At 44.8% G+C, this 12,364-nt stretch overlaps 1 protein-coding gene across 1 annotated transcript in view; it reads right to left on the bottom strand.

Moving 5' to 3' along the window:
• The window catches only part of Ppp1r21 (protein phosphatase 1 regulatory subunit 21), a 57,554-nt gene that overhangs the window by 36,555 nt on the left and 8,635 nt on the right, over positions 1 to 12,364 (bottom strand). The window contains exons 2-7 of the mRNA XM_052186583.1: positions 9,646 to 9,714; positions 6,863 to 7,009; positions 4,539 to 4,640; positions 2,927 to 3,091; positions 2,750 to 2,808; positions 1,649 to 1,743 (exon numbers count right to left, since the gene is read on the bottom strand). Coding sequence (XP_052042543.1) covers positions 1,649 to 1,743; positions 2,750 to 2,808; positions 2,927 to 3,091; positions 4,539 to 4,640; positions 6,863 to 7,009; positions 9,646 to 9,714 — 637 coding nt within the window. The remainder of the gene's footprint in view (positions 1 to 1,648; positions 1,744 to 2,749; positions 2,809 to 2,926; positions 3,092 to 4,538; positions 4,641 to 6,862; positions 7,010 to 9,645; positions 9,715 to 12,364) is intronic.

The raw sequence follows: 12,364 nt of genomic DNA, 5'->3' as shown, positions 1-12,364 counted from the left end.
TCGAGGCAGCTTTCATCCCATATATGACACTCACTGAAATCCCCTGCTTCTCTTCCCTCTGTTCTTCCCTGCCTCCTCAAAAACAAACAAACAAGCCAAAACAAAACAAAATAAAAACTGGCTCTGCATGCAGGTCTAGATACTTCCTCGGAGAAGGTTCCTCCAATCACGCACAAGAGTGAGCGCCTCCTCCCTCACAACTCCAAGTGGTTCTACATGGCAGAGTCGAGTCTAACCATCTAATGCAGCCAACCTATGGATGATGTGACAACAATCCAAAACTGGACAACAAGGAATATTGGAAAAGGAAGGGTAAGTGCATATGATCCAACAGTTATGATACCCTATCATTAACTGATACAGAGAGTACTGAGGAAATGACCCACAGGGCCTCCCAGCCCAGCTAAGGTACGCTGGCACCATTCACCTTAACGCAGAGGCTGGTAACAGGCACTGTTTTCAAGGGGAAATTTAGGCTGCGGGTACAGAAATGGCCTATGCTGATTTTAATTACTTTATGTGTATGTGTGTCTCGCCTGCATAAATAGTCACAAAACCAGTTACAATGCATGTCTGTGTACCACGTGCACACCCACAGCATCAGACGTCCTGGAACTGGAACTATAAACAGTAGTGAGCTACTGTGGACATGCGGGTCCTGACAGAGCCGTCTCTCCAGCCCCTCAGTGCCAGCGGCAGGGTGCCACCAAAGCACTGCTCTCTTCTCTTTCCTCTTTTTTTCCCTCCAGGCTTTTCTAAGAAAAATTTAAGGGAACTAAAAAATTAATTTCAAACATAGCTGTAGAAAAAGGAAGCATGTATTAACTTGATCATAGGTTTCAAGTTTCAAAGATATTTTCTCTTAAATTTTATTTTTCTAATTTTTAAAAACTAATTTATTTACTGGAGAAAGTGAGAGCAAGCCCTGAATGGCACAGGGATGGAGGTCAAAGGAACTTTCCTGAGTCGGATCTCTCTCTGCCCTGTGGGTTCTGGGGACTGAGCTAAGGTGTCAGACCTGGCAGCAAGCCCTTCTCCCACTGAGCCATCTCTGGCTTTCCAAAGAAATACTGTCTTTGCTTTCAAGGGTTTCACTTCATTCATTCTTACCTAAAGGCTAACTCTCTAAACGGCATACGAGTGCTGTTTTAGAGCACTGTTTAAGTTCTCCTTTGTCACTTCAGGGCGCATAAGCTACGAGGTCATCTTCAGGAGGAAACAGAAGCTAGACTTTGCAACAGCTTCCTGTCACTGGGGATTCCCTAGAAGCAGAAGCTAACAGGCCAAAAAGACACATCTTATTGTAGACACACATACCCCATAACCCAGTAAACAATTTCCCTTATGCGAATGTCCTGCCACGTCATAAGCAGGTAGGTTTCACCTTGGGATATGAGAAATGCAGTTCAAAGAACTCACTGGACATCTCCCAAGAAGCCTGGGTTTAGAGCCCTTCCGAGATTATTTAAGAAATGTAAGAACAGCTGATCAGGAGAGCCAGGCAGAACCCTCCACTGGGTCAATCTGGGTGTTTGTTTGTTTGTTTATTTGTTTGGCTGAGAAGATTAGAAATTATCTTAATGTATTGGCTACCACAGGTAGATTCAAAGATACAAATAACAGAAACTTACGTTTCTGTAATACTTACTTGTATCATTAAAAGGGACTTTTTCATTGATGATTGATAAGGATTCTTCTAATCTACCTGACAAATCTTCATGAAGATTCTTTAACTGTAATTGACTGAAAGAAAAAAGAACCCACAAAACCACATTGTTATCAGTCAGTGAATCGCCAGTTGCTTGTTACCCCAACAGCTGGCAACAAGCATTCAGAGAGCTGTGCCAACATCTGGAACACCCTGCTGAGAGGTGTTCAAAGATGACATTAGAGGCACCAGCTCCACTGCAAAGCCCCAGAGACGTCTAGGATCTGCCATAGCTCCAGTCTCTTACACAACCTCAGTCATAAATTTCCTCTTTACTACCCATGTTTATTCAACTATCACCGTACAGTTTTTAAGTACTATACCAATGTATTTTTTGTTTGAGTTCAAAGGCTGATGATTTCTGTTTCATTTAGCACAGATAAATCCAAAATGAAAAAGAAAAAGAAAATGTTAAGACTATGTCTTTAGTTCATTGCTATGCAATGCTCTGAGGCTTAGAATTAGATCCTATAACTTCAATTAGATCCTATAACTTCAATTTTATTCAAAATGTACCATAAAAAAGTTGGCATCATTCAGTCAGGCTCCTGCTGAGGAATATTAGGCAGTCCCTGTCCCAGGAGAGTCAGAAACACAAATACCCAGTCCAGGAGGCTGAGAGGTGGCTTTCCCAGACCCTCTGCCGAGGCCTAGCAGAGGCCACTTGGTCAAGATGCTGCGGCCCCTGCAAATGGAAAAGGACCCTGCAGGGGCCTACTCTAGTCTCAGCTCAGAGTAAGACAGACAGACAGACAGACAGACAGACAAGAGAGGGGAGAGGGGAAAGGGGGAGAGAGAGGAGGGAGAGGAGAGAGGAGAAAGGAGAGGGAGTGGGAGAGGGAGAGGGGAGAGAGGAGGAGAGAAGAGAGAGGAGGAGAGGGAGAGAGAGAGAGAGGAGAGAGGAGAGAAGAGAGAGGAGAGAGGAGAGAGGAGAGAGGAGAGAGGAGAGAGGGGGAGGGAGAGGGGGAGAGGGAGGGGGGTAAACAGAGCCTTGGACTGGTTCTGATTTCAGGGCCGCTTAGAGTCCATGTTCCCACATACCATTCTTCTGTTCGAAGTCGACATTCCTTGGCCTCCTTTTCTAGAGTCTGAGATTTTACCTGAATTTGGGGAGAAAAAGTTGACAGTTCAGGCTATGGCTGAACCCCCACAGAACACCCCAAATATCAAAGGAGCAGGAGCCAGATCTTAACACGTCACCCTGGGCAGTGGGCTTACTTCTAGCTTTGCCCTGTCATTCTGGAGTTTCTCGATGGTCTCCATGTACTTCCGGGTCAGGCCATCAAGCACTGCCTGGTGCTGGGCAGCCTCTGTTTCAAGAGTGGCCAGCCGACTCCTCAGCTCCGCTTCCACATGCTTGTGATGCTCGTCAGCTTCGGAAAACTAGAAGGAAAGGCATTGTCTCTTCTGAAGGTCCCGGTGCGACAGGGACAGCAGGGACAGCAGCGGCCACTCACCCACGGCCGCAGCGTGCTCACGGGAGGCGAGCTAACGGCGCCGGAGCACACGCTTACAGAAGGAACAGGGTCTGCATTCTTAACCCTCCTCGGCAGAGGCAGAACAGCCTGAACAGTGTGTTACTTGTCTCTGTCTCAGTGTTAAACACAACGGAAAGGACAGTAGAACACGGCAGCCCACCCCAAGCCTGCACCTCCCTTCTCTTAGGCGCCCAAACCTCCACTCGGAACAACTACCCACAGGTAGTTTGCTGGAGGCCCCGCCCGAACACATACACAGCTTTCTTCCTTAATGAGTTTGATACTAATTAAGAGTTATGAATACTTAGATTTAAAATGCTCTGAATCAAATTTTTCAAGATTTTTCTGTAATTACATGTAATTTATTTGTGTGTACACGTGTGGAGGTTAGAAGACAAGTGTCGTCTTAGGATCCCTGGGACCACATGAATTCAAGCAGTCTGGGAAGAAGTGCCTTTATGCACTGAGCCATCGCAGGGACCCTAAGATCTATCAAAGTTGGGCATGGTGATTCATACCTGTAATCGTAGCACTTGGGAAAGGAAACAGGGGAACTAATATTCCAAAAACATTCTCAGCTACACAGGGAGCTCAAGGCCATTGCTGAAATACGGGAAAAGCTGCCTCAAAAATAATAATAATAATAATAATAATAATAATAATAATAATAATAAAACACCAAAAACCTAACAATCCATGAACAAAGAAACGATACACCATAGATCATGAAAAACCCTACTTATTGATAAGGTCCCACCAAATGATCCATCTCATCAGCTCCTAGGTAAAGGACTAGTGCCTAGTATACTTCTGTTCCAAAGATTCTGAATAATGTCCATATTCACATCAAGCTGTGTGTGAGATTTAAGAGCAAATCACAGTCATAGTACATATTTAAGGACATAGAAGATATTAAAAACCTATGCAGATAAGGTAACTACATTAATTTTTCTACTTCTTGGACTAAAATCCCATTTTTTTACGATCTGTGTATTTGATGCGCATGAGTTTCCGTCTGCATGTTCTGCACCTGTAGCACATGCAGACAGTGCCCTCGGGCCAGAGAAGGGCCCTGGAGCCGGAGGTGGTAAGAACTGAACCTGGGTCACTAGAGAGCAGTAAGCACTTTCACCACAAAGCCATCTGCCTGAGACCCTTCTTTAGACATTCACTTATTTACTGTGGGTGGGGGCACATACAATGCACATGTGGAGGTCAGAGAACAACTTCTGGAAGTTAGTTCTCTCCTTCTACAATGTCAGACCCAGGGATGGAAGTCAGGCCGGCAGGCTCGACAACCAGTGCCTACCCACTGAGCCACCTGGCCATTTTGTAAATCAGATTTCTGTCACCTGTATGTGCAGCCGTTCGTTCTCCTCAATTTTCTTCTGCAGATCTTCATCAAAGACGCTCTTCTGCTCTTGACTCAACTGAGAAGAAGAGTCACCACTTTTCTGAAGGAAAGAACAAGTTATGTCCACACAGCTTTGACCCTTTAGAGAAGCACGCTAAGGCACACAGCAGTTCTATGACATTAGCGGTTTGTCTCTTCTATGTGTTCACCAGTTCCAAGCATCCCTACAGAAGTCACACGGTCCATTAATAGCATTGCCTGTGGGACCCAAACTGGAACAGCAAAGACTGCAAAGGTAAGAAAGCTTAAAAGAGACAGAGAAAAAATAAACAAGTTCATCACTTTTCACAGATGAACTCAGGAGTTGCTGGAAGACAGAACAGCAGAAAACCTTGACTCAACCTGACCTTTTAGTTTGGGAGAGATTACATTAGAGTCTGAGCTATTGTTACATTCCTTTAAGAAGTTCCATTTATTTATTTATTATTTTTTATTTACATTCACAAACAAATGAGTCCACATAAACTTCAATTGAGATAAAAAAAAAAGCCATGTTAAAATAAAGCTGCTATACACACAAGAAAAATACTAAGCTTATGAAAAAATTCCTTTCTTTTTTCAATATTAACTTTTCCACTAAGAAGAATGGCAGTATTTAGGAAATCTAAGAATGAACAGTTGTTTCGGGGTGACATGCAGAACAGAGGCTGCATGGGGCTAGCTAACAAAGACACTGTTCACACAACAGTTCCCACTCTCTGCCCTTTCTGCATCTCACTCATCACTTCAAATTAAGTCACCTACTAATCAAACACAAACTGGCGATGAAAGGGTCCTCTGAAGACAGCTATGTAAAAAAAAACAAAAGATACTAAATACCCATCACATTTAAAATACAAAAAATACATAAGACACATTATGGAATGACTTATTTGTAGTCTTCAGTGTTCCCAAACTTGGAAGCTTCAACAAGACTGACTCACAAGTCTTAGGCACTTCAGCTAAACAATTAGTCGGGTCTGTTGGCCAGGCATGGTGGCTCACACCTATAACCTCAGCACTTAGGAAGCTGAGGCAGGAGAATTGCTACATATTTGAAGCCATGCTGGCCCACGTATTTAATACCAGGGCAGTCTTACAGAGTAAGACCCCAGCTAGAAAAACTAAAACTAAAACACCCAATAGTCATGTCTCAAGTCTAGATGGCTGTCCCCCAGGGGTCACCTGGAATTCCAAGCACTTGCAAACTTCCTCATGACTCTAATACGGATGTGGTAAGCCCTCTCTGTACCCTCTCTACCTGAACACCTCAGAGCATTCTTCTAAACAGATGAATACATTTGGGAAAGGAATCACCTATCACGTGGTAATACAGCCTTAGGCACTTTGTGGGATCCCATTTAATCCCGCAAACCTAAATTTCTCAGACCTACTTAACTGATGAAGAAATTAAAGCTAAAAGATTAACAACTTTTCCAAAGCCATAGATTTGTAAACAGCAGGCAGAGGATTCAAAGTACGTTTAACTCTAGAGGAATTGTTCTTGTAGAACTGTTCTTCCCTCCACACATCCTTCTTCGGGGTCTCTGTGTGCTTCTTCTGGTCAGCACAGCCTGGTACACACTTATCGAACAGAGGTCTGTATACCTAACACTTCAGAGGCTTCCCACTAGCCCAGCAGCTCCGTGCTGTCTTAAGCACAGGAACAGCAGTGCAGGGAAGCACTTGATGGCAGAGGCCTGGCTGCTATACCTCAGCAGCCACAGTTGTCACTCACCATGCAGGAACTGAGGTGACACAGACATCAGTTTTGAGCAACATGACATATTCCACTGATTTTTCTCACCTACTACCTCAACTATGTACGTGTTTGTTGCTAATTTAAAAACTAGCTTTTCTATGCAAATACCTTGAACTGCTCATGTGGCACTCACCCGCCATTCTAGCACCAGCGAGGCTCAGATCAGAGGTGAGGACCTGATACCAGCCTGAGATACATGAAAAGATCTTGTCTCAAAACCAGAAGAGAAGAAAGGAAAACACCTCCACATGCTGTGCATCAATAGCAAACACCCGCCCTCTGCACTCGGGTGCCAGGTACAGTGAGAGCCGGGCACCGCGGCCGGGAGCTGCCCGCGGGCTGCTGCTGAAGCCAGCCACACCTCTCCTCAGCCTCACAGAGGATGCTGCTGAGTTTACCTGGGCCACACCTCTCCTCACAGGGATGCTGCTGAGTTTACCTGGGCCACACCTCTCCTCACAGGGATGCTGCTGAGTTTACCTGGGCCACACCTCTCCTCACAGGGATGCTGCTGAGTTTACCTTGTTCTTCTTGCCTCGAGGCTCACTCAGTGCTAGCTCATCTTGGAGGAGTTCCACCCTCTTGGCAAGCTGCAGATTTCGAAATGTCAAACTGTCCATTTCCTGTTGCAGTTTCCTCAAAGACTGGTCCTTCATTTTCAGTTGTTCCTACATCAAAGTCAAACAGTTCCTCACACACACAGTTTTTCTTTTTCAAGTCTTTGTTCCACCAACACAAAATTAAATACCCTTGCTTCAGGGAGTGTAAGTTACATGTTTATCATTTCAGTTATGTTTTTAGCTATTTTGCATACACAAAAATATCTCCAGTCAAACAAATAAAATAAGAAAATATATATATTGAAATAGCAGACCATGGGCAACTTACAGCAAAATGCCTGCAAGTCTGTGTTGCTAGGTCGGTCACGGCAGTGAGCAGATGAGCCATGGGTTACACATTTATAAATGTGGATTTTACAGGAATCCCAGACTTACTAGCAATACCTCTGAGGGACCAAGACTTGCAGGGAATCTCCTTACATTCCTTTGTCTGTAAATCCTCTGAATTTAAATGAAGTCTTCCCCCAGCTCACCCCTTGTTTGTGACAGACCCTAACCTGGCACCTCCTCCACAAACAAGCGCTCCTGCTGGGCTACACTCCCAGACCAGCAGCGCAGGTCCTCTCAGCACACTCATGTCACCTAAGTCTTTGGTCTGTCAGATTTTAAGGCCAATACTAACACAGTACAAGAGCACTTTCAGACTCTGGTCCCCAACAGCTCACTTTCAAGCTTGTGAAAACAGACTTAAAACTCTAAACATCCTAAAAATCTCAACAACATCCTATCTACTGACTGTCCTCTCCTATGTATAAAGAGGTAACAAGGAAGCTGCTGAGAAGTGGTAGTGCACGTCTTTAATCCCAGCACTCAGGAGGCTGAGGCAAGCAAATCTCTGAGTTCAAGGCCAGCCTGGTTTACAGAGTGATTTCCAAAATAGCCAGGTCTACTACACACAGACACCCCATCTTGAATGCATACCACCAAAAGAGAGAGAGCAAAGAAAAGAAAAAAAGTAGAAAGTTAAATAGGCATATTTAGTTTTACCTTATTTAAAGAATATACTATTTTAACTATATTTTACTTACAACTTTGTATTCACTGACAATCATGTAAGTGGCCAGAGTCTGCTATTTAAAGAATTATTTTAATTAATCTCACTCAAACAATTATAAGACTAAGAAACTAACAAACAGATATTCTAACTGTATAGAGCAGCAACCCGAATGGCCTAGACTGCTATGTGTGCTGTTACAGTGCTGTGTGTACTACTGCAGTGCTGTGTGTGCTGTTGCACTGCTGAGTGTGCTGTTGCACTGCTGTGTGTGCTGTTACAGTGCTGTGGTGTTGTTACAGTGCTGTGTGTGCTGTTACAGTGCTGTGTATGCTGTTGCAGTGTTGTGTGTGCTATTGCACTGCTGTGTGTGCTGTTGCAGTGCTGTGTGTGCTGCTATGTGTGCTGCTGTGTGTGCTGTTGCAGTGCTGTGTGACAAGGGCAGCTAGAGAGCCCACGCCGCTGTGCCCTGGTAAGAGAAAAGCAGTTTCTTTTCCACTGGTTACCAGTAAACCCTTAATTTTTACTTGAAGAACAAAGGTACAGATAGGTCCAGCTCAAGTATAAATTATTATAAAACCTCAAATGAAAGTGAGTCCAATCAATGATATTCATCCCCAGCAGCTCCCTCAGGTGCAGATGCAATGACATCAGTCAGAGGACACCCTAAGGCTTGCATCTGGCTAGCTGGCAAACTGCCAGCAGTGCTGTAACCACAGCAACCTCGAAATGAACAGGTGAGAAGCCACTTCTGTACACTGTTGCTATGATACCACTAGCTGAATGATGCTCCCAATGTGCTAGCCATAAACAGTGTCAGAAGAGCTCTGTGCCAACACCTATCTAAAGATCTAAAGCCCAGCTCTGGCAACAGGAATGGTAACACTACTCATCCTGTAGAGTTGTTGGAAACAAGGAGGAAATGGGTGTAGTAATGTGCTCTCTGTACAGTGCCTAGATGTGGATTTCTCTAGTATCTCAGTACCACGGCCATAACCATCCACACATCCCTCCCAACACAGTTATCTGCAGGACCAGCATCAGGAGTTGCCACACAGGACAGGCCACTTGGAGACACTTCCTTAGAAGTGGGTTTGAGGCATTCTGAGAGTCAGTGGTCATTTCTTCAAAGGTTTCAGGAAAGTCTACACGTAACCTATCCATTCAAAACCAAGCCAGCATTACTATGTGCCAGACAGATGGGGCAGCGGTCTCTCCTTTGTTACCCCACTATGCCTCAGCTAACGACAGGCGCTGATGGAGAACCGACCGCTCGAGCAGTGTGCGCGCCAGCACAGGGCATCACTGTCAACTAAGGCAGGCGAGCGAGCGTGAGCCGCAGGTCACACATTTGTACCCCTGGGCGCTGCGGTTGCAAATGCAGACACAGCGCTCAGAGCGCGGCCTGCAGGTGGCGATCAAGAGCTGCATCCGCCCAGAGTCCATGAAGGACCCCGGCTACAAGGAAATGCAGTAAATAAAGTCAGGATTTCTCTACAGTTTTGTTTTTTTTTCCTGAGGAAACACATAATATGTGCCTGTAAGCACGAAGGAACGTGACACAGGGAACAATCCTACCATTCCCATCCCTAGTAAATCAGTGTCAAGACTTGGGACTTTACCCCCAACCATCTGCTTTCCCAAACGTGGAGCAGAGCGACCTTTGCAACCCCAGGTTGCCGCTGCATACCTTCAGAGCCGCAGAGCTGGCCTGCTCATCCACAACACCTTTCTTCAGAACCTGATTCTGAGCCCGAAGCTAAAAACAGAAAGCAAAATTACTTTTAAAATAAAGCAACCACTTGCAGAAAAAAAAAATCGCAGTTACTTCGTAATGAAAACTTTATATCGAATAACATTTTCTTACACTATATACATATTCTTCTGTGTGTGTATGCGTGCGCGTGTGTGCATGTGTGTGTGTACATGTGCACACACACTTGCCCACACACACACACTTGTTTGTGTGAAAACAAACACTATTTGCCCCAAAGGGGGAAACAGATTTAATAACTTGCCCAATGGAACACAGAAGATACGTCTTCCAGTCACATAAACCAAGTCACCAGCAAACGGGTATCCCCTGGCTGAGGCCCAGCGGCACGCAGAGAGCTTGCCTGAGGTAAGTCTCAGGATTTATTAAAAAGATATACAAGTAAATAATAAAACCTAGGTCTCCTGGTTTTCAGTATATCATTCTTTATATGGATTCATATTCTTTATAAGCCGTGGTCCTGAATTTAAAATGATACAATAGAAGAGAAAATGTGGGGCTGGGGAGAGCACTGGCTGCTCTCCAGAGGACCTGAGTTCAAGTCCCAGCACACACACTAATATGCACTTGCATCCTTGTGTGACAGTGCTCGCAGTCCTCACCTCCACTTCAGAGATGAGGACACGGAAGCACTGAACAGCACTGGAATGCTGAGATCAGAATCCCGGCAGGGTTGGCTGTTGCTACAATGCTAGCTACCGTTTGAGTTTTTGAGGTAACAGTGGGCTGGTAAAATGGACCTTCTTGTTGAAATGAAGTAGAATTTGAGCTTCTTCTCCATAGTTACTTTTTAAAATATATGAATAACTATATTATGTGTGTCTGTCTGTCTGTCTGTGTCTGTCTACCCACAGACAGCTTGCAGGAGTCTTTCTACTACGTGGGTCCCAGGGATAGAATCCAGGCCCTCGGGCTTGCCAGCAGGCCCACTTGTCATTACGTGCTGGGCTATCTTACTGGCCCTGTCATGTTAAATATCAAATAAAAAATAAAACTGGTGGTAAATGTTTACTCATATCGCCGGCTGTATAACCCTACCGCCTGGTTCTAGAGGGTAAAGCCCATAGGTTTTTTCCTTCTTCTCCCACAGTAAGAAGTAAGTATTCTCAGTGAAAAAGACTGCGGCACAGGTAAGTGGGAGCATAGGAATCAAACATGGCTGAAGCAGGGGCTGGCAGGCTAATCCCCACAGCTCAACACAGACCTCGATGACTTCTCCTCTGAGAAACAGAAATAGGATAATTTTATCTCTGAGCTTTAAAATAAAATCTATTTCACCAGGTATTCCGGTTCACAGATCTCATAACCTGAATGGCCAAGGATGGAGAATCACAAGATTTAGGGCAACTTGGGCTACACAGAAGGTCTGAGGCCAGACTAGTCTAGAGGAAGACCTTGTCTCAGCTCTATCTCCTGAGAAAGGAGAACAGAAGTGACAGTGTTCTGTGGGAATGTTGAATGCTAACTCTTCATGGGATATTTAAAACACAACAGGAAGCTTACAGTCAGAACAAAGAGACAAGCATCTTTGGCTTCTCCTGTTGGGAAGTGAAGAATCACAGCTCAGAGCTACAACAGGAAGCGCATCTAAATCCATGCCCACCATTTACTAGGCAATATAAACGGGGTCTTCACTTAGACTTCTGAGCTTCAGTAACACAGTCTGTAATACGGGCAAACACATCTTTCCAAGGACGCTACGAGAACCAGATAAGATGCCTACATCAGGACACAGAATGCACAGTGTTCGCAGATGGGAGCAGAGACCTCAGCATCAGAGAGGACCGAAAGATAAAGAGCCTATTCTTTCAAGTGTGTTTATTAGTTTGCACACGCATGGCATTGTTCTAAAACAGTGGTTCTCAGCCTTCCTGATACCCTGACCCTTCAATACAGGTCCTCATGTTGTAGCGACCCCCAACCATAAAATTGTTTTCATTGCTACTTCATAACTGTAATTTTGCCAGTGTTATGAAGTACAATGTAAATACTGGTGCTTTCAGTGGCCTAGGTGACCCTGTGAGGAGCCAAGAACGTGTTGAGAACCATGGTCCTGAAGAATACGAGAAAGAGAAGGAGGGAAACATCTGGCTAGTATTCAAAAACCATTTACACTTGCCAGAGGTGGTAGCTCCCACTGGGACCCCAACACTACAAGGCTGAGGCAGGAGAGCTGCCTTGAGTTTGAGGCCAGCCTACTGTATGGTAGTGAGTTCAAGGCCAGCCTAAGTGAGCTACAGGGTGAGACCTTATCTCAAAAACAGAATTTTGTGACTGAACAGATGTCATGAAATCAGGAATGAGTTCAGATCCTAAAGTGCACAAAACAAGCCAGGCAATCCATACACACCCATAACCCCAATTCTAAGGGAGGGTCACAGGCGAATGGCTGTGGTTTCCTGGTTTCCATTCAGCTAAGGAAATGCGAGCCTTATGTTCAGGGGAGACACTGCCTCAAAGGGTAAGTGGAGGGGCTGAGATAACTGACGTCCTCATGGCCTCCAGGCAGCACCTGCTCACACACGTGTGCAGAGATTCACATACACAGATATAGAGATATATAGGTCCTAAAGTAGAAATCACTTCAAAGGAAACATAAAGTATCTTAAGGTAATTTAGGAGTATTGTACTTTGT

The sequence above is a fragment of the Apodemus sylvaticus genome, chromosome 6 (genome assembly GCF_947179515.1).
Source record: "Apodemus sylvaticus chromosome 6, mApoSyl1.1, whole genome shotgun sequence".
Lineage (NCBI taxonomy): Eukaryota > Metazoa > Chordata > Mammalia > Rodentia > Muridae > Apodemus > Apodemus sylvaticus.
This window is presented reverse-complemented; position numbering and strand designations above follow the sequence as displayed.